Below are 27,551 nucleotides of genomic sequence, written 5' to 3' on the forward strand. Positions count from 1 at the left end.
TGCTCCAGGGTGGGCTCCTCTCTCCATGGGCTGCAGCTTCCTCCGGGGCACGATCACCTACTCCAGCGTAGGGTCCTCTGTGGGCCGCAGGTGAATCTCTGCTCCATGGGCTGAAGGGGGTTAGCCTGCCTCACCGTGGTCTGCACCACGGGCTGCAGGGGAATCTCTGGTCTTGAACTTGGAACATGTCCTATCCTCCTTCTTCACTGACCTTGGTGTCTGCAGGGCTGCTCCTCACAAAAGGCTCTCATTCCTCTCTCCAGCTGCTGCTGCTGTTGTGCAGTAAGTTCTTTCCTCTTCTTAAATACGTTATCGCAGAGGTGCCACCAGTGCTGTCATGAGTTCAGCTTTGGCCGGCAGCGGGTCTGTCTTGGAGCCAGCTGACTGCCCAAGATGGGGGTAGGTCCTGGTGTCTTCTCTCAGAAGCCAGCCTTGCCCTGGAAGCCCAATACAGATGTCAGAAGAAGGCATCTGGATTCCTCGGCAGCTCTGCTGAGGACGTGATGCACATGTGGAGCGATGGTGGTGATGAGCTACAGGGCACAATCACCAGCACCACACAGAGCAGCCTGCCCAGCACTGCACTGGATGCAGTCCTTTGTCCTGAAAGCAGGCTTGCTAACTGGTGCCCAGTGCCAATTCACTCACTGAGACAGGTACTTCCATTTTTCTTTCTGGTTTGCACAGAGCAGGGAGTTGGGTCTGCTCACTGATCATCAAAACTTTACACTATGTGTACATTTTAACAAACTAAGGCAGAAGCATTCATTGGTTACAACGTACATAACTGTTCTGTAATTAGTACTTAACCCCCTGTCTGTTTGCTAGTTATATCTCTCTCTTCTCATGCTAATTAGTCTACAGGTGTAGTTCTCTCCATTTGAGTCTGGGGTCTGTTTTGAATAGGTGGTCAATGATTTGGTGGTTGTGATTGCCTGCTGCCAGCATTTACTGCTGCCAGTTACTGCTCAGTTCTGCTGACTTCACTCCTGGTGGCTCTTGTCCAGACAGCCCATTCATCTTGGGAATGTCTTCTCTTTTCCTTAAAACAGAAGTTCAGACAAGGATACAATTACTTAATCATAACTGTCCAGCAACAGCTACTGATTAACAAAAAAAAAATTGCAAAGTTTGACTCAAACCCCTATTCAAATCTTGAGAGGCTTGGTAGCAGTCCCAGTCCCTGCAGGAGAGTGCAGCTCTCCAAGTCTGAGCCTGCAGAGGTGCCTGGGACGGACTGGCTGGAGAGCAGCTTTGCAGGAAAGGTCTTGGACATCCTAGAGTGTCACAAGAAGTTGCCCATGAGGCAGCAACATGCTCTTGAAGCAAAGGTGGGAGACAGCAGCCTGGGCTGCATTAGGCAGGTTGGGGCAGATGATCCTCCCCCTCAGCTCTGTGGTAAGATACAGCTGGAATCTTGGGAATTCTGTTCTAGGCTCAGTGGTGCAAGGCAGGCACGGACATACTGAAGCAGATCCAGCAAAGGGCTGTGAAGATGATTAAGGGCTTGGAGCATCCTTCATACAAGAAGCGTCGGAAAGAGCTGGAACTGTTCAGTCTGCATGTGAGGAAGCTCAGGGGCTCCTTATTGATCCATATAAATATCTGATGGGAAAGGGCAAAGCAGGTAGAGCCAGGGTCTTCTCAGTGGTAATGGGCACAAGTCCAAACACAGGACATTTCTTTCAAACATAAATAGAATAATTTTCATTTTGAAGGTGGCCTAACAACAGAAGAGGCACTCAGGCAGGTTGTGAAGTCTCCATCCATGGAGATATTCTTCCCCAAACAGGACACAGCCCTGACCATGCTTTGAGAAAGGGGGGTTGGCCTTGGTGGGCTTCAGAGGTCCCTTCCAACCCCAGCTGGTCCATGACTCTCTGTGACACAAGCGCGGTGAAACTGATGCAAATTTTTCAGCTGATCTCTGCCTCCTCCCTTCCCATATGTGCACTGAGAACTGAGCACTGAGGTTTGTGCTTCTGACAAGATCTTTTATGTATTTTACAGAAAGGAATATGTCATTAGGCCCTTGACACAAGAGGCAAATTATCTTCTGACCTCTGGCAGGGCTTGTGCATTAATGTGTACACAAAGATTTACTGAACTTGGCAAGTTTCAAGTCCTGCCTGTAGAGCAGCACAAATGACCCATCAATTGTGCTTTCTGTGTTATATTTTTTCCCCAACTGCACTACTGAGGGTAGCTGTGCATGAGACCAGATAGATTTGCAAGGAAAAAAATTTAGAAGATCTGAAGCTGGACCACAATGAACTATGGTCAGACCAATTCTTTCACAAGGCAATGAACTTTCCTCCATGCTGGCTTCCATAAAAGACTCTGAGGAAGAGGTGTGCAGGCTAGAACTTTGTTCTGTTTTATATGAGTGGTTAAGAGTACAAATGTATTTCGACTTAAAGAAAGTTAATATGGTTGTCGGGATTTCATGAAACAAAGAAATAAACAACAACAACAGCAAAAAACCAACAAAAAACAACCCCCAAGCCAAAAGAAACAAAAAAACCCCAAACAAACCCAAAGAGGGCCATCTGCTGTTTTACAAGCTCCATGTCAAACCAGCAGTTTGCTGTAGGTTATCTGGAAAAGCAGATTTGCACGGAACAAATGACACGTAGCAAAACAGTATTTTTACCCTCTTTATCACCCTTTCACTTTCTTCATTCTCTCATGTGCTGTGTTTTCCCTTTCCCATCTTTGTTTTCCTCCTGCCTCCTCCCCTTTTTTGTCCTAAGGCTTTCTCTATTTTTCAGTTGTCCTTCCCCGTGTTCTCAGACCTTCCTGTCTGGAAAAGACTTAAGACCATGGATCACATTTGCTGAAGTTTGCAGTCTTTTGTGGAGAGAACTCTATTTGCATTTTTGTGCCATTAGGTGGCCTGAAGCATCTAGCTAACACAGGGCTAGTGAGTGTCAGCAGCGACTTGCTGATCAAAACCAGGCTGGCTCCTTTGTTTGAAGCAGAACCTTTGCTTTTGGTTTAAGTACCTAATCAAAACAGATAGAAAGGTTTATGCCACTGTTTTGCCTTGAGTGCCCCGTTTTAAAGCCTATTTCTAGTGCCTGTTTCCAGCCTCTTCAGGTGCCTCTCACAAAAATGGCGTTCACACACCAGCCGGTTGTTACCATTCCTATGAGTGCCCACACAGCAAACCACCACCCTTCTGGCAGTCACCAGCTCTGAGCCAGCAGGATTTGCTAGGCAAAGACTTTTCTTGGATGACCTTCTGTTACCAAAGGTCTGAATCTTCCCTGTATTCCTAGAACGGGGAGAGGACAGAGTTGGAAAACAAAGCCATAACTATAGGGTGGCACTGTGAATCTGGAGCAATGAAAATTTGTCTTTGTTTAAATCCATTAAGAATGGTTTGCAGAGGGTCATCAAAAGTGTCCCTCTGCTGCGGAGTAATGCCAGTAGAACTTTTTCTAAGCTTTATGTCAAGCTGTTTTGTTCACTAGATATTTGCATAATCACAGGCTGTGGATACAAAAATGCTGCTCGCAAGGATTTTCTTGCTATTTTCTAAGTCCGTGAGAGACTTTTCTCTCTCACAGAAGAGGTAGCAGAGTTAGGTAAACAACCAAACACCTGCAGCCTTGAAAAGTCTTGTTCATAGTACAGTAGAAAAATATTTTGACAATGGATGTTTTAGGATTTTAGCCAATCACCCCAAGGGGTGGCTGATCCTTTGTCCAATTAGACCATGAAGAAAAAAGTCTATAAAAGAGTTTGTAAAATAATTAAATAAATCAGTCTTGCTGCATGATTCCTTCCTGCCGGATCTTCTCTCCTCCTCCTGCCTACGGCTGCGGGACATGGTGATGTTTTACGGCGTTAATAACAGGCTGGCTCCTGGTGGAAGCTGAGGGCGTTGATCTATTCCTGCACATCACACCATAACACAGTATCGGGACCTCTGAATCAGTGTGTCCTAACGGGCTGATTTTGAGACCATTCTGCATTATGGTGGCAGCATCTTAATTCATTGTTTGGTGTTGCTGATGTCACTGATGACCTCACAGGTCACGTAAGTCAGAATCTTTGATGTTTTAACTGAGTTAGAAGCCAGAGACTGACTCAGAAGCTGGTGAGCAGACAATCCTACTGGCTACTTCAGTTTTATGCCTCTTGTGGCTATGCAATGATTTATTCATGGGCGCCAAAGCTTCAGCCTTGCATTTGTGGGTTTCAGAATGGTGGGTTTGTGGTAGCTGTGTGCTCACAAATTAAGTGAGACGAGGTTTGAAGGACAAGGCAGTGTACTCTAAAAAAGGAGTGGGATATTGCAAGAGACCAAACCAAACCAGACTATGAGCTCACTAAAGTGTGCTTGGATTTTCCTCTGTTCTGCATCTGTGGGTGCTCCATCCCTGGAAGTGTTCAAGGTGAGGTTGGATGGGGTCCTGATCTAGTGAATGACATTCCTGCCCATGGCAGGGGTCTTGGAACTAGATGATCCTTAAGGTCCCTTCCAACCTAAACCATTCTATAATTCTATGATTCTACATAAACACTCCAGTCATTCCTAAAGTGAAGTTGAAAGGATACCTTGGTAGGCCTCTCTTTTTCCATTTCCTTTTTTTTTCATGTGTCACTGGACTCAACTGGAGCAGCTGCCTGGCTCCTAGTCCTGGTATTATGTCTGCTATATCTTCTTTTGAGCTGGCACAAGACTGCTTGGCCTCTTGGCAGAGGAACAGATATAGCTCAGACACAGACAGTTCTAGCAGGAGTGGGAATGGGAGGGCTGTGAGCCTGCTGGTTTAGGCTGGCATTGCTGCCAGACATCAAGCCACAAGCTCAGCCTACGACTTGTCCTCCCTTCTCTTAAAAAAATCCTGCTTGTGGATCTGCTGCCAGGGAATTTAGTTCAGGCTCCCAGACCAGAGCCCCGGAGCAGCATTTGTGCCAATGCCTGGTTTGCAGTGGCAGGCTCAAGCCCTCCAGGGAACAGGAGGAGGCACAGTGGTGCATCCTGCTTCCCTTAGACCCCTTCTCACAGCTGTGCTGCCTGGGACTTTCTCACAAACCCTGCAGCCTGACACGTGCTGCCAGACATTTTTGGCTGCTGTGCACACCTCTGATGTCAAAGTCACACACAGAACATACATCTTCCCAGGGGTGAGGAATTCTGGTTGTATTTGCTGTGTTTGGCTAAAAGGGAAATTTCATGAAACCTGCAAGTTATTCTGCTGGCTTGGGTGAGGCCCTGGGAGCTGACTCATGTCTCAGCTCTCCTGTTAACTTCACAGTGCTGTGCTGTGGGGTAGAAAACAAGATCCCGGTGGTGCTTACTGCACCTGGAGAAATAGTGTGTCTGAGGAAGGTAAAAGCTTGTGAGGAAGCCCTCAGCTCCCATATCTCACAGATAGGAACACCTGTAAGAGAAAGCTCCACTTAATTTGAGGTTTAGCAAGCGTTGGTCCTCTCAGCTTGTGCATCCCATGGCAGCTACTGTGCTGCAGAGCCACCCAGCAGAGTACTCCATGTCTTGCAGTAATAGACAGTTAAACAAACTCTGATGATGAGTCCAGGGTTTGTTCTAGGCTAAGACAAAACAAGCAAGGAGTGAAACAATGGTGATGTCTCCTCCCCACCACTGACAGGAGGTGCAATGCTAGCTCCTCCAAATGCCTTCTCCTCCCTGCCTCACACACGGAGTGACAGAAGAGGAACACATGCTGCTTCTGTCTTTCATTTTTGATATATTGAATATCTCAGGTGCTAGGGAATTAAGGAAAAGTGTTGCAGTATCTACACCAGGTACAGAAGTTTGCACAGTCATGGAGCTGCTGCTACAGCCTCACACAGTGCATAAAAACATCCTTGATGCTAGGAGTGCACAAAGGCTGAGGAAAAGGAACCGGTGATTTTCATTCATAAGCATGAATCCTAATCCCAAAGTGATGGCAGCTTGTGCAGATGTACTTGTCATAGCTTCAGACCTTTTTCCAGTGGGGTCCTGAGCCCCTCCAAGGATGGAGGCTGCCCAGCCTCCCTGGACAGCCTGTTCCTGTTCTCAGTTTAATGTCCTTGGAGTCAAAAGGCTGCAGTTCCACATCCTACAGTGAGATTTCAGCTCTTTGGATAAGGTGTGTAGAAGTCTTTAGGAGCAAATAAGCAGAAAGGCATCCAGTGAGTTGTCTAAGCAAGTCAAACTGACTTCAGTGGAAAGTCTGACTTGCTTGGAAATCCCATTAGAGAGAGCAGCATGTCCTTTGCATGCCCCATCCTGGTCAGGGTTTCAGTGAGTGACTGAACAGAACTGAAAACTTTTCTTCCTTGTTTATACTGATTCAGAAAGGCATCCTCAATTCAGAAATAATTTAATTTTTTTTTTTTTTTTTTTTTTTTTTTTGCTTTGCCATATTTATGGAAGACAAGGAGGTACAGATACCGGAGCCCAAGCTCCCTCAGTGGAGGTGCACCACAGCTGCTGAACTGAACCACTGCTGTTACTGTTGTGCAGGGAAGTCTAACCTTCCTTAACATCCTTCCTACCAGCCACCCCCTCCAGTTTTTCATCTTCCCCTGTCTTTTACTGTTATTTCAAAGTAACACCAATACAGTAAGCCCTCACTGGTTTTGATGCACTTCTCCAGTTTGGCTGCCAGAAATCATTGTTTCATCTCTTCTGCAGTGATTAACTGTATTGTTAATCAATTTCTACCAAAAAAAAGGAGACTGATGAGGCAGGTGTTGTGCCCAAAAGTCAGTCACACAGTGAAAACAGATTAATTTACTCACAGAAAAGCACAACCTGGAGTAGCATTCGTGAAAACAAAACAAAATTTAAAAAAACCCCTTAAATGACATCTGGACAGAAATCTGTGATGTTTTTCTGGATTCTTACTTAAACAGGTAATATAACTCATAATATATCTGTATACCCATAAAATATCTGTGTTTCTTCAGGTTCAGAGTGCAACATGCTGTTATATCCATAAGCTTCAAACTGCCAAGCTCATTGTTTCTGCTGTTGGGTGATATTTTGCTATTTGCGTCTAGAGCCTGAACAGTGAAATATAATGTTGTCGGCACCCCGGGCTACTTAAAATATTCCAAAAAAATGGTGAGCATGCCTTTATTTTATTTGGGATTTTTCAGTTTGGGAAATATGCAGCTTTTTAGACCAAGGAAGCGATGCGCTGGTCCCAGACCTCTCTTAAGTTGCTAGACCTTCCTAAGACTCCCTCTTTAGAAGAATTACTGGCTCTGAAATACTTCTGTCTTCAGCTGCCACCATGACAGCAAGATAGCAAAGCCCTCTTCTCCCCTCTTCAAAATACTAAACAGAATTTCTTCTCTGGAGGTAAACTTTTGGTGCCTTTCTGCAGGAATCTGCATCATTAGGTGTTGGCAGCTATAAAAGCAGAATGAGCTGACTGAGGCAGATCCTGTCTGTTCAGAACCTTCCCTGCAGGTTACCAGCCACGCTTCAGGACATCCAGATGTATTGAGTTGCTGGTACAGAACTGCTGCAGTTTGCAATCCAGTTTGCTAAAAGACCCAAAAGAAATTTGCAATGGTTTCATAAAGTTGGCAGTAAATTGCTGTTATTCAAGAGGTATTCTTTGAGCCATCACTGCTTGCTCAGAAGAAAGGCAGGAGGGCAGCACACAGCCTCCCTAGATTCAGGCATCCCGATTTTTACTGCTTTTGTGCAGCTGACTGGGTCACTCCACAGTGCTGTTAACATGCTGCGTGAATACAACCACAATAGCTACAGGAATAAGCATTCATAGTTTTGCTTCCTTGCTTTGTTTTTTAAGACATGATGACTGATACCTGTAACTTTTGTCTTCTGTTTGCAACGCTAAAACATTCTGAAGCCCCCATTTTAGTTTTTTATTTTTCTCTGCAGCATGCTTATCTACTGAGATTTTGTGTCCTTCACAAAGGGTTTGAAGGGAAAATCTGCTCAGATGTTGGATGGTCTCCCTCTAGTGGCTGTCACTGTGGGATAAAAGTAGGGCTGTGATCGAGCAAACCCAAGGTTAAGTGTTTCCATCAACCACTGTATGAAATTAAAGTGAGTAAACTTGGGAAGTCTTATGCCACATCGAAATATGACACAGAGACGCTGCGTTATTGCTAAAGCTTAGTTACTGCTTTTCCAGTCCTGAAAATACACTACCTTCCCCACTTTGCATCTCTCCCGTGAGTGCTTACGCTGGATGATCTAAGGACACTGGCAAACCAAAGTCTGCATGTAAATAATTTTTTAAAATTTTTTTCCCAGTCCAGTCAGTCAGCCAAGTAAGACAAATATGCAAGCCCCTGTTTTTCAGACATGGACTCCTGTGCCTGAAATCCTATCTGACTTTTCTAACCACGCACACTGATCTAGTAAAAGATCCTGTTTGCTCTTACAAACTTTGTCCCAAGAGATACTTAAAGAACAGGCATGATCTGGGAAATGCAGCATCTTTATTCCAGTAGTTTTCTGTTATTCTCTGTAGTAAATATCAGTGTCTTTGATAAAACCATATCTGTAGGTATAGCCAACAGTTGTATTCCTATGTTTAAGATCTTGCTGATTGTGATTCATTACACTTGTCTTTTAGACACAGAAGTGCCAGGAATGCATGGCTGTGTTTGTATTTTTTTAAAAAGAGATCACAATGACAGGGTAGCAAGACAAAAGTTGGGGCTGGAAAACATCCCATTAGAAATGACAAGAATTAAAAGCTCCTCCAGCTTCAAGAGGAGCTTTGCCGTGGTGTCTCCTTTTGGATCTCCTGTACTTTGGCCTCCAAGTGTTAAGTGGAAGGTGAGATTTGCAGACAGTGTGAGACAGCCCAATCCAAGCTGCATCTACAGAACATCCCCAAAAACCTTGTCTCATGAGTTTATGCTCTGACACAGCAGACATTAAAACTGCTGCTGCTATTCTCTTGGCTGCTTTTAGTGATGTTGTGGGCTGGGTTATTGTTACCTGAAAATACCAGTGGAATTTCCTCTGTCTGTGAAGAGAAATCAATACTTTTACTCACTAGATTTTCCACAAATGAATTCTGAGTGATATTTGTGAATGTCCACTGATTTCAGTGTAGTTATGTCAATGTGAAATTGCTGTCATTGATGCTGACTGAAGTTCTCAGGTTTTTTTTCCTCATCAACACAAATAACTATGTTATGGATTAAGGTTTCTTGAAATAAAATATTTATTGCTAGCACAGGAACAAGAAATGGAGAAAAATGTCCACATTACCATGACAACCTCCATGGGTCTCTTTCATATCAATCCATTTCACCACTTCCAGGTCACCACCCCATGATGTATTGGTCATGGATCCTGGGATGCCTGAAACTAGGTAAGAGAAAATCAAGTAGCTAGTCTTTTTAACAGCATTTTGTTTAGGTTTGTGTCCACTCTCTAGGACCTTTCTCCACAGGAGTGGGATAAAATACTTCAGAATACACGTTAACAGATGCCTGGCTGATAACCTTGTCAAGTTTCTCCACTGAGAGCAGCTTTCATGACACAGACAAGATGTCAGCCCAGAAGACCTAAAGACTTCATCTGAAAAGTAAAATCCCTCGTCTGCTACAGCCTCAGTATAATACTGCACATGATCATTCATGTAACCTTCCCAACCAACACTGGCCTCCAAGTGCTATTTGAACACTGGCCACTAACACATGATACCTTCACAGTAATTGAATGGTAAATACTGGATTTCTGCTTTGTTTTTTGTCATTTGTTTGTTTGTGGGTGGGTTGGTTTAAGGAAAGAGACTAACAGAACAAATTCAATAATGATATAATTGGAAGGAGTTATTGAAACACAGTTATAGCCTATGATGTTATATAATAATATATATATATAGATTTAGGCAGATCACAGGACCTATCCAGGATATAAATGGGTAAGAGTTTATCCTCTGCTTGTCACTAATTATCGCCTTCTGCTTGTCACTAAAAACATCTTCTACTGGGCCAGGTTTCTCAAAGTCCCATCCAACCTGGTCTTGAACACCTCCAGGGATGGGGTATCCACAGCTCCTCTGGACAACCTGTCCAGTGCCTCACCACCCTCACAGTAAAGAATTTCTTCCATATATCCAATCTAAACCCACCCTGTCTCAGTGTAAAGCCATGCCCCCATGTCTTATCCCTACAGACCCCTGTAAGAAGTCCCTCTCCAGCTCTCTTGCAGGTCCTGTTTAGGTACTGGAAGGATGCTCTAAGGTCAGCCCAGAGCCTTCTCTTCTCCAGGCTGAACAATACCAGCTCTCTCAGCCTGTCTTCATAGGAGAGGTGCTCCAGCCCTCTGAGCATCTTTGTAGTCCTCCTCTGGCTTTGCTCCAACAGGTCCATGTCCTTCTTACATTGGGTGCCTCAGAGCTGGGACATTCCCAGTGGGTTCTCACGAGGGTAAAGTAGAGGGCAGTACCACCTCCCAAGCTGCTGGCCACGCTGCTTTGGATGCATACCCAGGATACATTTGGGTTTCTGGGCTGCAGCCACACACTGCTGGGTCATGCTGAGCAACCAACACCCCCAAGTTCTTCTCCCCAGGGCTGCTCTCAATCCATTCTCCCCCAGCCTGTATTTGTCCTTGGAATTGCCCTGACCCAGGTGCAGAACCTTGCACTTGGCCTTGTTGAACTTCATGAGGTTCACACAGGCCCCCCTCTCCAGCCTGTCCCGGTTCCTCTGGATTCCATCCCTTCATTCCCACAATGTATTGACTGCACCACACAGGTCAGTGTGATCAGCAAACTTGCTGAGAGTGCCCTCAATCCCACTGTCCATGTCACTGACTAAGGTGTTAAACAGTGCCAGTGCCAATACCAACCCCTGAGGAATGCCACTCACAGCAAGTGCCACACCAACTCACACCAAGTGCCACGCCACAAAAACCAACTCATGACTTTGATATCAAATGCAAAAAAGACTGTATGATTCAACTGCAGAACCAGCACAGCACTTTGCCATAAACAGAGTGGGTCAGCTATAAGCAGAACTTCATGACTTTGTGAAAAACGAGGTTCACTCTCCTGTTAGAATTTAAAGAGTTTAATATAAAGACAATAAGAGACACATAAAATAAAGCAAAGGGATAACGGCCGGGTGCCTTGGCGCTCTGCCAAGAGCACACCTGATGCTAGAGGTGAGTCCTTTTTATACCATTTTTACTGTCTGTTCTCTATTCATATTAAAACTTTTCCTGGGGCTGTTCTGCATGGCCACTCCTTGGGTCCGCCTTTTTAAAGCACGCGTAGTCTTCGGCCTTGTGGTTTTATTTCTTTTGATTCTTGGGGTTGGGCCCGCTAGGTAAGAGTCGATGGTGGGGTGGATCTCTTAATTCTCCAGACAGTCAGGGCTGATTGCAGCTTTGGCCTCTTTGCCCCCCGGGCAGAGCGGTGATAGCGGCTCTCGGACCCTCCTGGCTGCCCTTTCTCCGGGCGGAGCAGCCTTTGGGCCCTTTTGTTCCCCGGACAAAGTGTTGATTAGCAGCTCCTCGGGCCTCATCCTCTGCTCGCTTGGAGGTTGTCTTACTTGCTCACACTTGCTAACATTCTTGCTAAAAAGAGAGAAAACTACATCCACACAGCAAAAAGCATTTCTAACATGATATAATATCTACTTTAATACTTTGCGAGAAGCCAATACTATAATATATGTTTATAACAACTTTATTTCTCCCCTTCTGTTTATTCGGTTTATCAAATAAAGCAACATGCTGAAAAGTGTGGTTTTGTCCCAGGGAAAGTTCAGAAAAGTATTTCTTTTTCACAGAAAGGATTAAGGTAAAGATAACACTTTATGAGAGAGAAAAAGGGGCAGTGATGGCAGGGGATAAATGCTTTAAATAGCCTGGTATGTGCACTGCCATCCCAAATTAAAAGCCTCTTCATAACAGATGGCAGTAAATGTGGAATGTGGCAAGTTTTGAAAAATGCTGATACAATGTCAAAACAGAAAGGTATCTGACAAAACAGGAATGACCCCAGGACATCCACAAAAATACTGGAAGACAGTGCCTCCCAGGAATACAAAACTACTGACTTCATATTATTCACCATCTCCCAAAATGAGCAAACTAGGCATCTTTGCAAGTTAATTATAAGTAGGGTAAAGTGTAGCTCAATACAGGGGGAAAAAAATAATTTATCATATTTTTCTTTAAATAAGTGCTTAAGTGACTGATTTCAGATTCAGAAATTTCCTGGGGTGCTGTTCTTAAAAAGACAGTTTGTCTGAGCAGTGATGCTGCTTATGAAAGCTAAAACAAATTTTGTCATGGGTTGCTCACTCTACGTTTGTTCAGTTCTTATCTCCCATTCCATCAAGGTCAGTAGAGTTTCGTCCCTGAAAACCAGGAACAGGAAAGAGCCCCCTCGTGGGCAACACTACAGAGCACTGCTCTGGAAACCAGTTTGCTGGCGCCAGGCCTTAAGAACAGCCACCAGCAGCACTGCACTGCTCAGGTGTGGAGACAGCCACAGGAAGGACGGGTCAGACCCTCTGATGCCTTTAATTTCGTGCCATTTCTTAGCGGTGGAGGTTTGGAGGAAGGAAAAACACTGCTTCAGAGCCTGGACCTCCATGACGGGAGGTCACAACCAACCCCAAAGGCAACATCCTCTCTAAGCCCTTCCCTTCAGTTTTTTTGCCATTACAGTTCCAGTGTGAGCTGTTCTGCATATGTTGGCTCCAAGAGGCAGCCCATTCCCTTTCCTCCTTGCCTCACCCCCACAGATTATGAAGACAAACACACGCAGCTTACACAACATGAGCCACTGCATCCACATTTCTGTAACATGCATGCTTAAACCAACATTAGGCTGGAAATCTTGCAAGCATAAAAGGCTGCCAGATTTGCCTTGACCTTCCAAGTGCCCTACTTGTGATTCCAGGGTCAAACCTAGCTGCCAGCAGGCTAATCTCTACCAGCCCCCTGAAACAGCCTGTGCTTCCCCTTTAGCATTTCCTTACAATTTCTTCACCCTCCTAGGCCACCAACTGAGCTAAGATTTTCTCCTGCACTTTACAAGCTGATGCACAAGAGTTTGCTCTTTAGAAATCTGCCCGAACTGTTCCCATCCTTGGGAATATTATTCTGCAAGGCATGATTGAAATCAACGGTAACTTTTGCTGGGCACCAGGGCCACATATTTTTGTTTGGGAAACATGCAGGGCTTGAGGTGGGTCACATATAAGTGGGCTGCAGGACACTTACAATCAGTAGGGACATGTCCCCAGTGCTGCCTGCCCCTCAGGCAGGGTGCCTGCCTTGCCAGCAGTGTGCCACATGCCCACTCCAGCACCATGGCCTTCGGAGAGCCCCCTCTGCCCACCACTCACGCCCGTTGTGCCTCAGCAGCGCAGCAGTGCCCAGCAGCACCAGTCCCTTCACCCAGCTCCATCACAGTGCCCACACTGCCAGCCTTGGCCCACCTCTGGACCACCAGAACCTCCTGGATGATCCCCTTCCTGAAACCAATGCCACAAACCACCTCCCACAACAGGGAAGGGCAGTCTCCCCACCACCCAAAGTCCAGCCACCAGTGTTTAGGAAGACGGAGAGAAGCTGATGAGCAGTTGTGGTAGGATGGAAATGGTCACCTCTTAACCCTGTACAGCAACAGGAATTTGTCTGACCAGGCACATAAGACAGCATGCAAGAATTATTTGCTCTGAAATTCTGGTTTGTTTTCTTGTTTGCCTGGCAAGACAATCCCACCTGACTAGGGAAGGGAGGTGGCTGGTAAGATGCGGGGCAGTCCTCAGAAGAAAAGATTTTCTTTCAAGATGAGATTGAAACAAGGGAGAAAAAAAAAAAAACAACACCCCTCCTTAAAAATGCACAAAGGCTCAATTCCATATTTTGCCACCAGAGCTTTTAATTTAATTGGGGTATGCAAATGCAAAAATGTGTGTGTGCAGGGGTGAAGGTTTAACTAAAATAAACTCAAGATTGTTGGGCTTCAAAGCAGACCTCAGAACCTGGAAAGAAGGAACTAGAACTCAGAAAAAAAACAAGAAGCTGATTTAAAACAAAGTGTTTTGATTTAAGGCAATACATGTCGTTTTCTTGAGCTGTTAGGCTGCTGACAGTCATAAGAGAGCTAAACTGCACCTCCTGTCTTTAAACATCTGATGGATAATAAAGAAAAGGTCTCAGTTCTAGCTTCCTTTGATATGTTTTTGGAGGAAGTTTTTCTGAGCTGTTTCTGACCCATAAACTAATTCTAGTGTATATGGGAAGGTTGCAATACTATATTAGAGGAGCTGAATTCTAGAGGGCGGTTGAGGAAACATTTGCTTCTCCCAGTGGGAGTGAGCTGGACTTGTGGGGACATGCTGGGTGCCAAGGACAGGCAATGGGAGAGCTGCTCTGCAGGAACTTCCAGTGCCCACCCCAGCACCCATTCAGGCACGGTTCTGCCAGCTTCCACCCTGGCCGTGTGCTGGCATCAGGGTTTGTATCTCAACATGTGCAACACAGCTTTAAGTGTGGTCAGATGAGTTTGCTCATAGGTGAAAGGAGGGGAGAGGCTCAGGTGGTCTGACTGGATCTTCCCCCTAAAAAAACCCAAGGGCTCTTGGCAATTCAGCATCTGGGAATGTCAAAAAAATTCTCTGTTACTTCTGGACTGATGTTTAGTTGGTTACATGCATGAATTTTCACATATGTTACCTGATGCTGTTATTTAGAAAAAAAAAATCTTCCTTAAATTACTCTCCTCTAATTCTATTCTTCAAGGAGTTGTGCTCTTTGAAGCCTCTTACACCAATGTCTGATAGCTGAAAATATAAAGGAGAGCCAAGTGAGGGAGCACTAGCCCATTTAGTAGCTGTGCTTTTTCAAGAAGTCTTATTGAAGACATACCCACCCTTATTCCATCATCACTAAGTGCTGTTTCAGTGAGAAGCACATGACTGGTTGTGAAGAAAAGTATTATTCCTTTGCAGTACTTAAACTCCAAAGACTGTGAACTACATATAGACCAAAGCCTGTTTTAAGTTATATCTTCTCAGGTGAACTATAATATCTGAATGGTGGATAGAGGACAAGTAATTTTTCAGAAATACTGCAATTAAGAAGGTGTTTTTGTGATTGATGCAATGGTATTGCAACACTTTCCCTTGAGCAGGTTTTTCAAAAGAAGACAGTTTTGATGGTGAGATTATGACTTTGTGGGCATAGACTCAAAATCAGTCACAGGAAAATCCCTATTTTTTTAATGCTTTATTCCTATGAGAAGTTCTTGCTCAATCAGGAAGTCTCATTAAAATAATAGAGAATAGGAACAAAAGAATGAGGATTAGTTACATGAGTAATGATGCAGACATAGGTACAAAATACTTATTTTTCTAGAATGCGGCTTATTCAACCAGCATCACTGTCTGGAATCATATTTAAAAACTTTCTGTGTCTCTGTCTGTCTGACTTTTGAAGGGTGGGGACTAAGCTAAGGAAAATTAACAATGATACCAGGCAGAACAGACCCACATTAGTGTGTATTAGTGTGACGTGTGTGTTGCAGGGAAGGTTGTTCCAAGATCCCGTCTACAAATGACAGTGGGATGGAGAGGTACCAAAATGGTTTTTAGTTATTAAGTTGCTGTGGTGAAAAGCTCAGTGCAAGCTAAAGCATCTGAAAAAACCACAGGTCTGTCTGTTCAAGCAAATGGCCATGTGAAAACTTAAAAATAAGGAAATGGCTAATGGGGTAGATTAATATACTAGCGTGCTACTCAGAATTTTCTGGTGTTTCTCTTTCACCTCACACTCACATTCAAGGGATGTGAATGAGGTGTTCCTTGACAGCTAACAGCTCTACTTGGGAAGTAAGGCTACTGCATCAGATAAATTGCAGTGAAGGACAACTCCCATCTCTCCTGAGATCCTACTGGTTTGACTTCAGCATTACCTGCCACTACTGGAGACATACCTGTGGCCATTTTTCTTATTTTTCTGTGTAGCATTCAGCTCCCAACTGAGGAGTTGCCATCAGGATGATGCAGATATACTTTCAAAGTCTAGGAGTGGTTTAACGCTCCACCCACAAACAAAACTATCTACCATTTTCACTCCTTTGCAATAATTGACAAAAGTAATGACTATATTAGCTCCCTTCTTCCTGCCTGGGGAGAGTGAGGTGGGGCTGATTCTTTGAGTTTAGACAGACACAATAAGGAACTGTGTCAAAGCCACTTAGAGTTGTGTTTGGCATACAGCCGGGTGAATCCTTGGAAAAGTAAGCACGAGTTAGAATGCAACACCATCTTCCATTGATTCCCAACTTCTGTGTCAGATTAGCAGCAACAAAACACACTCGTTTTTCACACACTGAAACATTCCAGGTTTAGGCTGCTTATGTCCTCAGATGCAAGGAGCTCTGTGATTCTGTGACCTACCCATCCAGATCAAGAGTGGTCTGGGCTTGTGGGCTTGCACAGGACACTGTGGGCTACCTGCTCTAGTAATCAACTACCTCATAGTCACACTGATGCAGAAGTTTGTCAGGTTTGCAGCAGGCAGTGACTCCATGCTGTGTACCCCATGTCCCTTTTGAGCTGCCACAAGAGCAGCTGCGACGTGGTGCTCCTTTCCCACCCCCTTCCCCTGGGACAGATGACCCATGCTCTGGGGAAGAGAAACCACACATTAGTGTCTTTTCTTGCATGGCAGCTCAGAAGGGCTGCTCCAGCATGGCAGGATGGGCCTGCAGCCTGATTCAGTAGCCAGGACATACCCGGGCACTCGCGCTGGGAAGGGAGTGAATGGGTGATTGCTGTGGCAGCCGGTTGTTACACGCCAACTTGCAGCTCATAGCCTGAGGGGATTGCTAAGCATTTAGGAGCTCTTGTATTTCGATTGGTAATACTCACTGAATGCTCACTGCCTCAGACAAGCGATCCTGCAGTAGCTTAGTGTGTTCCCACACTCCCCTGCAGTATGTGCACCTGAGGAGGCAGGAGTACTGGGATGAGGTTACTGATGCTGGGCTTGGGGTGAGATGGGAAAATCAACATGTCTGGGTGTGAATGTTCTCATGCAGAGGCTTTTTTGTGGTATTCAGGAACAGACCCTGCTATCTCTTACACTTATCATCAGGAAAGGAAAGCAATAGGAAAGGAGAACATTGGAAAACTGGTCCCCACAGCAGCAGCAGCTGTTGCACATATCCTATTAAAGCAGGTAAGAGACAATGCCTCTGATAGGTTTCCCAGGCTGCTGGTTCTGGTGTCTTTGTAACAGTGCAGAGAGGACAGAGGACAACTTGCCAAGAGGCTGTCAAGAGGGACTCCAGAAAGGGTTTATTTTGGCAACAAAGGGCTTTTAGTGCTCACCCATCTTGTGCACGCACACCCTTAGCAAAGAGAGCAGAGGTGACAGTGGAACCAGACTCGGTTATTCCACAGGTGAACCAGTTCTGAAAAAGCAGTTTAGTCCAGTGCATTAGACCGGGAGTCAGGTGTCTGTACCAGCGCTGGCTTTGCCCACGGTCTGCTTTAAGACACTGAGAGTATCATTCCACCCTCTTCTGCCTGCTTCTGTGAAAGGAAAATAAAAGCACTGATCTCCCTTGTAAAAGCGAGTTGGCGTCTCTGAATGAGAGGTGCTGCGATTACTTCTTCTGACCTTTTTTTCCCCACTTTAACAAGGTGCAAATTGCTAGTGACCAGCAGAGGTGTATGTCCATGGGCACACCCCTGCATACCCTGAGGGATTGTTTTCACCCGAGACTGCCTGTGCCCCAAATCATTCATATGCTGTGACTATACTGCATGAAAATGAGGGCAGGAATTTGGCTTGGAAGAAGTAAGGGGGCTCAACAGCATGGACTGGGGATGCACACGTCTTCCATGGCCATCAGAACCTACTTTCTGCTTTATATGAACAGAGAGAGGAAGGGTGGCCCAGTGGTAACACTGCTGGCCTGGGACATGGCCACTGATCTGCACTGTGATGGTTCGTGCTTCTTGAGAGACCTGGGGAAAGTCATTAAGGGCCAGATACTTCAGACCTACATACCTTGGAAATACTTTCCTTTAATTTCCCCATGCTTCTCTTTCTTATCTGAAAGGTGACTTTCAAGAATTTTCTGTCATGCAGGAGTCATGTGGAAGATAAGTGGCCTGAGATAAATACCAAAGATAAGTTAAGGCTGTTACTTGAAAACCAGCTAAATGGGAGTTGAAAGTCTTCAGCCTTTAAGGGGGTAAGAAAAAGTCTTGGTCTTCATTACATGACTCTAGGCAAGAAGCATGCTATTTTAAGATTTGGGAAAAGTCTTTTTTTATCTTTTATCTGAACTGAGATTATCATGGCTGATACTGAAACTACAAATAACTGTTTGGTTTAGTTCTTTCATGGTATGCTATCCATCCAAACTGGTCCTTAAATGACTTCTCTGCTTGCCTGGAAGCCTGCAACTTTTTGTTCCACCAGCTGGACCACTGCCTGACATCATTACCTCCCTTTGATATGCCTGGAAACTTAAAGGGAGTGGCCTGGTCAAACTTGGACAGGAGTTTTTTGTTAGAGCCTGGAACTGAGTCCTGGGCTAACATCCTATGCACTGAGAGGGATGACTCCTCACCCCAGAACTGCTCAGCACTCTTGGATACAGTCAGGTGAGTGTCTGACTGAGTGTCATTCTTGTAAGTTTGGATTCAGAATCCTGGGCAACCACAGCCTCTGAGCACATCTGTCAGAGCCACATGATCACTTTTGGACAGGCAATCTAATGTGATGGCAAGGAAAAATGGAAAAGGAAAAAACCCATATCTGCCGCGGAAGTGTTGCATCTTTCAGATGCAAAAAGAACAATCACCAAAAAAATGTTATGCCCATACTGGAAAACATACAGTGGTAATCATGGAAATAACAATGAAATATGCAGCCTATGTGAGCTACACAGTGCAGTACAACAAATGTCAACCACCTAAAGCTTTCCGACTGTGGAGAACATATCTGGTCCCAGGTTTATAGCTTCTGAGGCAATGTAGTAAGATAACAGCAACCAGCTTCCTGGAAAAGTGATCTAGCTACAAATAATGTATGCTGATGATTACACTATAAATATCTTGATCAATAATCACTTGTGCTTCTTGTGCAGGCCAGTTGTAAAATACAGTTATTGGCAGAGCAAGCACTATAAAGTTATGTGATAATTTGAAAGTTAAAGTAAACATGCTCTGCCTCTCTTTACTGCTCCTGTGTTTGTTTCCTGCAAGTTACAGCAGGGAGAAGGTGGAAGGAAAGAAAAAGACAGGAGAGGAAATTTACCTGTGCTTCCATTCCTCATATCCTTGCTTTGGGCTGCTGTGAAGCTCTAGGGAGTCAGAAGCAGTAGAGTCCTACCAGATGCTTCTAAAAGCAACACACAGCGGGGTGAAATCCTGTTCATCTTCCAACCCTTTCCCAGTCATGCGAACAAGGTAAAAGTAATGGTAAATACACACAGTAAAGATGAAAATACTGGTCCTGATTCTGCTTCTCTGCACAAATCTTTGACTTTGTCCAATGGAGTTTAGGCAGTAGCTATGAGTACATGGGTTTTTTGCAATTGTTATGGAAGAGATGCTGTGTGTGGTCCCATAGAAAAGTGTGTGAAGACTAGAAGTCGACTCTAGCCTGAATTCAGATTTTCTGGGAGAAATTGACTTCAATGTGTTGAAAAATAAAATTTCCCACAGCAAAATGAACGTGTTGTACAAAATTTCTTCGCTACAATGCTTATGTAGATTACATATTTTGAATGTTATTACTTCTCTTTTCATCATCTCAGATTTTGCAGGTGAATCAGGTGAAGTGTCCAAGGATTTCTGTTTGAACTTAGATCCCTGGGCATTTTCCTGCTCAGACATGGAACACTAATGCACATTCTGGACAGCACAGACACCTCTCCCTCAATGCTCAAAAAGGGGCAGTAAGATTATTTGATAGATCAGCCCTATATAACAACTGAAATCTTCATCTAGGTTTTGCCAAAATCAACTTCAGATAATGCTTCTGCATGTGTATGTGAATGTGCACCTCTGAAATAGAATCATAAAATGGTTTGGGTTTAAGGAAAAGACCTTAAAGATCTTGTAGTTCTAAACTCCTTTCCACGGGCAGGGACACCTTCCACTAGACCAGGTTGCTCAAAGCCCCATCCAACCTGGCCTTGAACACTTCCAGGGATGGGCCATTCACCACTTCTCTGGGAAGCCTCTTCCTTTGCAACACCGCCACCACAGTAAAGACTTTCTTCCTTATACCTAATCCAAACCTACCCATTTTAAATTTAAAGCCACTCCCCCCGTCCTATCACTGCATGCTCTTGTAAGAAGTCCCTCTCCAGCTTTTTCCATGTGTGAAACAAGCACGAGTGTGTGTATCTACAGAACAAAAAGTGAAAGCATGCTCACCTGGATCCTGCTGAGCATCACCCAGAAGTGTCCCTCACAGCTGTTGGTGTCCTCGGGCTGTGCCAGCAGATCAAGAACACGCTGGTCCTGAAGCACGAACCCCACAAAGGGCCTGGTGATGGCCATGTATGCAGAGCCAAAATAGATGGTCAAGTTGTGCAGCCAGGGGCATCTTGCACACAAATGTTCCACAGCATGAAAGAAAAGGAGGAGTAAAGTTACTCCCTGTGCACATATTTGGTGCAGGTGGTGACGTGGGGAGGTGGCAGCACCCTGGGTGTGATGTTCTTGCCCCCAAGGCCCTTCAGCAGCTGCATGACCTCCCTGTTGTTATTCAAAGAGAGATCCTGACCACAGGTGTTGAGTAGGTAGCACCAGGGCATGGCCAAGGCCAAGCAGGTCTCTCGTGCAGTGGAGGTCAGTCCACAGGCAGGAGATGCTGCGCTAGACCACCCCCTTTGCCCAGGAAACAAGGGAGGTGCTGAGAAAGCAGCGCTGCCTGCTGGAAGGGGAATGGCTCTTTGAATGACATTCACATGAACACAGTAGACATTCTGGGGCATGAACAACTCCCTGAAGAAAAGCTAGAAGGTCTCAAACTCTTTGTGCAATGTCACGACATAAGTGAGGGTGCAGGCGGCCTCCTCGGCTGAGAGGGCGCAGGCGATGTGGTGGTTCTGTGTGATGTACTCTGTGCAGTCAGGTTCACTGAATGGTATTTTCCTTCAGAAAGGACACCTTGTCTTCAATGAGTGCTTTACAGGCTTCTGCTAAAATAAAACTCATGAGACGTTCAGCCCCTTAAGAGGTTTTTGTGCTTGCGAATTAACAGCATAGAAAACAAATGGAAGCAGAACACTGAGAATAAGAGCAGCAAAAAGGCAATATCTGAGTGCTGCTCAGAGGAGCAGTTCGTTGCTCCTCAGAAGAAGAGTCCCTCTTGCAATGCAGTATCAGACACCACCAACAGCTTGTTTTGATGTGCTTGCTGTGCTTGCTTCCTGCTGGAGGATGCATGGATCCATCTGATGCAGAGTGTGCAGCTGCTGCCCTTACTTTCAATACTTATAGTTGCAGTCATCATTGGTGTGGAAGCAGCATAAGTAAAGAACAACTTGCAGGTGGAAGCTGCTCCACAGCACCCTGAAGTTTAAACAGACATTGCATAATTACTGTCTTGGAAATGAGCAGCTGGCACATATTTCACAGTGTCCCCAAATTCAATTTATGGGTACATTCTTAACTGCTCCCTCCACACTCTCCCTACATTATCATATAGCTGTTAAAATTTATGTGCCTGCACCCTGTGACAGGAAACCACATATTTATCTCATACAATTCTATTTTTTTACTTGCAGGATTTATTTTTTAACCTCCCCAGTGTATCAGTCATCACTGCTTCTGAATTGTGAAAGACTTGTAACATGAAATAAATACTACTTCAATATGTCTCAGCGACAATTACACTGCTAGATCAAGCATATATGAGCTATTGTGGCCTTTCTGCTCTTTGATATCCTGGATAAATATAATTTCTAGAGGGCAATTATCAGAAACTCAGTTCAATACATACCATTTTCCAGCCAAAGAATACAGGATGAAGAAGAACCACTCATCCATCTTCCACCTCTATATTTCTGTCTTCACTATTCTTCATTTCTCATGTAAAGCCACCAACACTCACATATAAGAAGCAATAGAAACTTTTTTGCCTCTGTATATCACAGCCATCAGGTTTTTTCAGCAACATTTTCATTTGCAAATTTGCAATCTGACAAACAGTTTCTGCTAAGAGTCACGGATGACTTGTGATGAGCTCCAGGCTTACATCCATCACAAGGAACTGGGTTAGCAAAACCTACTACTTAAATGACTTAAACTAACCCTAGGCTTTCTAATGAGACATTTGTATTTCTAAGAGCTGTGTATGCATCTGGTATAACATGCTTATGCAACGAGAGCTTGACATAGCTGTAGCTAAAGAAATCCTTGGTAAGTCTCTTTGTTCCAGCTGTGAGTCTGTTCATGTGGGTCTCCTACCATGAGACAGCATGTTTGGGGCATGTAAACTTTTCCCAACACCATGTTCTTTTGCTCCAAAGTGAGGCAATGCTGAGGCAAAGTCAGTTGATCTGAGATTAGGCCGGTAAATGTTCTGAGTGAGCAGCGCATTGTGCTACAGAGGGAGAAATTCCATCAACTACCTTCCAGCTCTTGCAGACAAAATCACCTCAGGTGCTGGCATTCCCTCCCAGAAGCTGCACTTCCATCCTGGCTCCAAACCGTCTCCAGCGTTCTCTGTTCAAATGCAGGCTGCTGGCAGTGGCTTCAGCCCATCACATACAGTCAAATGCTCTAATAAGGAGAGGGGCACTGGAGAAACTTTGTAAGGATTTATGGCCAGAATATCCCCCAAGAGGGGCAGTGGTGCAGGACAGATGTGGCAGTCAAGCTTACCTGGAGATAGCAAGGAGCTGAGCCACTCCTCACTGGGCAGTCAGCAGGGACAGGCAGGGATAGCTGTCTCACACTGGAGTTCCAGGGGAGCGTTCTTCATGGACACCAGTGCTTTCAGGAGAACAGCTCCAATGGAACTGAGGAGCTGGAATGGAGGTGTGCAAAGTCCCAGGGAGTAACGGAGACTCACCTGACGCTGCTGCAGCCCAACAGTACAGCTTGTTAAAAGAGAGAGGACCCAGAGAGACGAGCAGATCCTGAGCTGAGACCACTATCCAAGTGTAACAAAGAAACGCACAGCAAATGCCATGAGGGGAAAATGTCCCAGCTCAGCTACTGGTGAATGCTGTCCTAGGGAGCACAGACCTGCACAGAGTGCTTCAAACTCATTCCTAATTTGATTGTTACACTGAATTATACCCAGGAACAACCACCACTCCCCCGTCTGACACCTCAGAAAGGCAAATTGCTGGTGACTATAGGGCCAGCCACCTCTCATCCTCTATGCATTCCATAGACTGTGGAGTTCATAGCCTTACCATCTCCTCACTGGATCAGCTGGCTGCAAGACCATTTCTCCCCTTCTGCCATAGTCTTAACATGAGACCTCCATCCTGCTGGCATTAGGAGGGTGTGGAAGGAGAAAAGCAGGGGGCAGATGCCAGCATTCCTGCAGGAGTCAGGGTTTCTTTGGGAGGGTCTCGGTTGGGAGCAGCGAGCGTGGGTAGCTTCTCCCACGCACCGAAAGCTGAGATCTTTCAAGGCATTTAGATGTCTTTGAAACTGTCAGATGCCTTTAAAACTGCATTAGGTGCAGTGTAATCTGCTACACAGCTAGGAAACTGGCTAGGATCTCAAAATATATCCATTATAAATAAATACATATGTATATATATGTGCGTATGTGTGTATGTAAGGTGACTCGTAGGTGTTGAAGCCTGCAAGCCTGCATTGCTAGCATGGTCCATATGGAACAAGTAAAGCTACATGCAGAAAACAAGATGAGCCTTGTAGGAACCCAGAGTACTGAGAATATTTCTCTGCCTGTTTTTAAGGGTTCTTACCCCTCTGAACACCACTGTTTTGACCGCCAACCTTGGAAAAAATTACCAACAATCAGACAAGAACTAGAAAATACAGTGGTGTGAATTAGGTGATAGACTACTATGTAAGATTGTCACAGGGTGAAAAATTTAGAGGTTTTGGGCTTCTCTTTGTAGTAAATAGATAAGAGTAAAAAATATCAAAATGGAGGATTGTTGTTCTCTAAGCAGTAAAAGTATTTTGGGATGACTAGATATAGAATTCCGCAGTTCCTGCCCGTGTTACTGAATAATTGGTAGGAAAGTGAAAATAATATACATTTTTAGTAGCTATTGGTTAAATTATCTTTAAAAGGCTGTGTAAATCTTGATAATTGGAGACTTCACTCCTGCTTTCTGTGCTCTATGCCGTACCTGGGTCACGCTAGTGGCTCTGTTCCTCTGATAAGATTTAATAAACAACTATCTGGCAGAACTGAAACTCCAGGAAAAGTCTGGGTTTATTCTTTGAAACTCCTTGCAAGGACTTTCAGAAAATTCTCTCCCATCAGGAGGGATTTGATTTATGGCACGGTTCAGTGTCAAGTCTGCTCTTCATAGGAGTGCAACGCAAGATTCAACTTTTCCTTGGTGTGTTTTGTTGTTGGTTTGGGTTTTTTTCCTTGCACAGACATTGCTGCAACCCCTTTGCAGAAATCCGGAGCCACCATGATCCTTTGGTACCAATAGCCTTGGGGGAAAGAAGGCTGTCTTCTTGGTGCTTCTTAATGCCAGTGCCTTGATTCTTTGGCACAGTTAATATTTACAAAACTGAAAGCATACATGTAAATGACTGCTGTGGAAAATCAAGCTGTCAAAACCTTTGGGGTTTTGAGGGACTTTTTTGGGTTTGTTTTTTAGCACAAGTTCTACCTTGTGCTGCTCTGTGTGAAATAAGACCCATGCTTGAATTATAAGCAAAAATCACCAAACCAAGCCGCACCCCAGAAAAAAACCCCAACACACAAACCAAAAAACCAAACCAAACCAAAGCCAGTCAAACAAAAAACTAGTGTATAAGTCACATGAACCACCTCAATGGAAAAAATCTTCTTCAGTCAGTCTTTTTCAGACAGTCCTCTTTTGGTGAGTTGTTGATTTACGGGCTCATCCAAAGTTCAGATGCAAGGAGCAGCCAAATCTAGATGTACATCTGAACCATATTGTGGCACCAACTACCGGCAAGGTGTGAGGAAACATCATGATGCTCCTGGCTGCTTCTGTTCTGTTGAATCGCCCCAAACCGGGCCAGCAGACACTTCAAAGACAGAGTCAGAGAAGTGGGTATTTGCTTTATTCGGCGCGCCGGGTGTGGGGGATCTCTCCTCCTAACAAAGACACACAGAGTACTCCATACAGTCCAGTATTATGTGTAAACTTATGAATATTCATCACATTCCTTGGGATAGGAGTGGTTATACAAATTTGTCCTCGGAAGTCATTAATATCTTTAGCATGTGTGTCACACGTGTGGTGTCCTGGTGGTCGCACTGAGGAAGGCTCCTCTTCTTCTCAGGGGTCTTTCTGATGAAGGCCGGTAGCCTTCATCACAATGCACTTTTCACTTTTCTTTCTGGAGCATGTGCAGTCCTTTGTGGGGTGACCCAGTGGTTTCTGTGTTGGTTTCAAGTAAATTCTTGTTCCTCTTATCTTGACAAGATTAAGGTGAATCCTGCTTCTTAGGTTTTGTGAACAACTTTTGCTGTCTCCCAATGGTTAACTGTGCTTACATGAGTTAACTATTGATCAGTCTTATCATATATTGTATTGGACCTCTGCATATACTGGGTGCAAGAACAGAGTTACTGGACAAAAAATAATAGAAGGTTGAATTTACCATGCAATTTAACAGACAGGCTGTGTAAAAGGGTTCTGTGCTGGCAGAACTAAAGCTGCTGCTGACTGAGATTTGCAGTGCCACTCCTTTCTATCATTCCCTGGACCTGCATTGAAGCAATTCTCATTTTAGCATGAGAGAAATTTTTGTTGTGGCTCCTGTAGTGGAAACATACTCCCCAGTAGGATTGGGGATTGAAATGTCTTCCTGGTGGATGAATGGGAATAGATCTTTCCAGACAATGAGGATATTATCTTAGGAATAGAGTTAGTACTCAGTAAACTGTTCCTGGCCTTAATAAATATAGGTAATTTGTTTCGGCTAATTTGTTAGCTAATTAAAAAGCAAAATGCACCGGTTTTGCACACTGGTTTTGAGTTCCTGTTTGGCCTCAGTCAGTAGTGATGAATGTTATGCATTTCATGTTTATTTGGAGTCATTTGGCATTTTCTATTCTGTTGTTAAGACAAAACCATCTCTATCATGATATTCCTTTTCTTGACCCTCTCATGCAAAGCTGTCAGTTTGAACTGGCACCACTGTTAAATTCACAGTAGGGAGCAAACAATGTTTCCTCAGTGTGGTTTTTCTGGTTATGAAGTGCAGGTAGCCACAGATTGCTGTTTTGTGCCCAAGTAAGGGATCTCTTAGTCCCTCACACCTTCTTGCACTGAGATGAAGCTTCTTTGGTCTTGTGTTGGTTTGGAATGTCGTACAATGTTTGTGGTCTCTAAAACTCTCTCCTTGGAGCAGCCCTGCCTGGCAGTGGTCTTCTCTAACACATCGTACTCACATGCCCTGTCTGAGCTGGAAGGCAAATATATGCACTGTGTAACACAGGGGAAGTGAAAGCGCACTGAGCACAAAAGCCATCAAAATTTATTCCTATCCCTCCTCTGCCCTCCTTTTTCTCTTGTTCAGAGCAGTCCCTGCCATTCCTGCACTTCCCAGCCAGCCATAACCTGGCTACTGAAAGAGAAGAAAATTCAAACCTACCTGAAGCAGGAGTTCCCAGGCAGACGCACTGGCACCGGATGGTCAAAACGCAGCAGTGCTGGCAGCAAACGGGAGGAGAGATGAAACGACACATTGAGGCAAATGCTAGCTCAGCTCACATGGTCCAGCAAAACCATCGAGTAATCTAATTGCACACAATCAGTGAGCACATCTGTCTGCACAAACAGCAGGGGCCAGACAAGGCACCATCTCATCTGCCTCTGTCTTGCTGTGCTCTCGAGCTCCAGACACAGAGCCTCTTACCCTGCAGGAACTTCGCTGCTTGTCTGCATTTGCAGTAGACTTTTAGGTACAAAGGTTTTGGGAATAGGTAAGCTGCCTAGTCTCTTAGCAGAGCACATTTTGCAAGTCAGATTTACTACTGCTCCAAAGCAAAGCACTCTACATCTCCCTTCTCCAATTAATTTCCAACAGGGACTTGTACTCATCTCTGTGCAAACTACTCCTCATCAGCTGCTCAGGAGCAACAGCACGGCATTCTCTTCCCTGCTCACTTATCCTGCACAGGGAAAGCAAGACATAATTAAACACATCCTCATAGAGGACAGGCAGGCTGTGGTGGTGATGCTGGTTTTCTTCTGTAAATATGACTAGATTTTATAGCTGACACTGGTGTAGTCAAGGCATGGATAGAGATCTGCTTTCCTACTGCAGATTAATATGCACATTAGTGTACAGTAAAGTACAAATGTACACCTGCAGCTATTGTTTGCCCTGGAGGAGTGTCCAAAGGCAGCTTACACTGGGTTTTGCAAACA

At 44.7% G+C, this 27,551-nt stretch overlaps 1 protein-coding gene across 1 annotated transcript; it reads right to left on the bottom strand.

Moving 5' to 3' along the window:
* Nucleotides 1-309: 309 nt before the first annotated feature.
* Nucleotides 310-26,866, bottom strand: GCNT2 (glucosaminyl (N-acetyl) transferase 2 (I blood group); the record flags this gene model as incomplete). The annotated part of the gene is given in 12 exon segments (XM_082279884.1): nucleotides 310-533; nucleotides 9,233-9,331; nucleotides 18,017-18,086; nucleotides 20,401-20,619; nucleotides 20,622-20,795; nucleotides 20,797-20,844; nucleotides 20,848-20,930; nucleotides 20,933-20,984; nucleotides 20,988-21,114; nucleotides 21,116-21,185; nucleotides 21,188-21,295; nucleotides 26,773-26,866. Coding segments are annotated over 12 exon segments (1,368 nt in total).
* Nucleotides 26,867-27,551: the final 685 nt, after the last annotated feature.

This window comes from Coloeus monedula (assembly GCF_965178545.1).
Source record: "Coloeus monedula genome assembly, chromosome: 1".
Classification (NCBI taxonomy): Eukaryota; Metazoa; Chordata; class Aves; order Passeriformes; family Corvidae; genus Coloeus; species Coloeus monedula.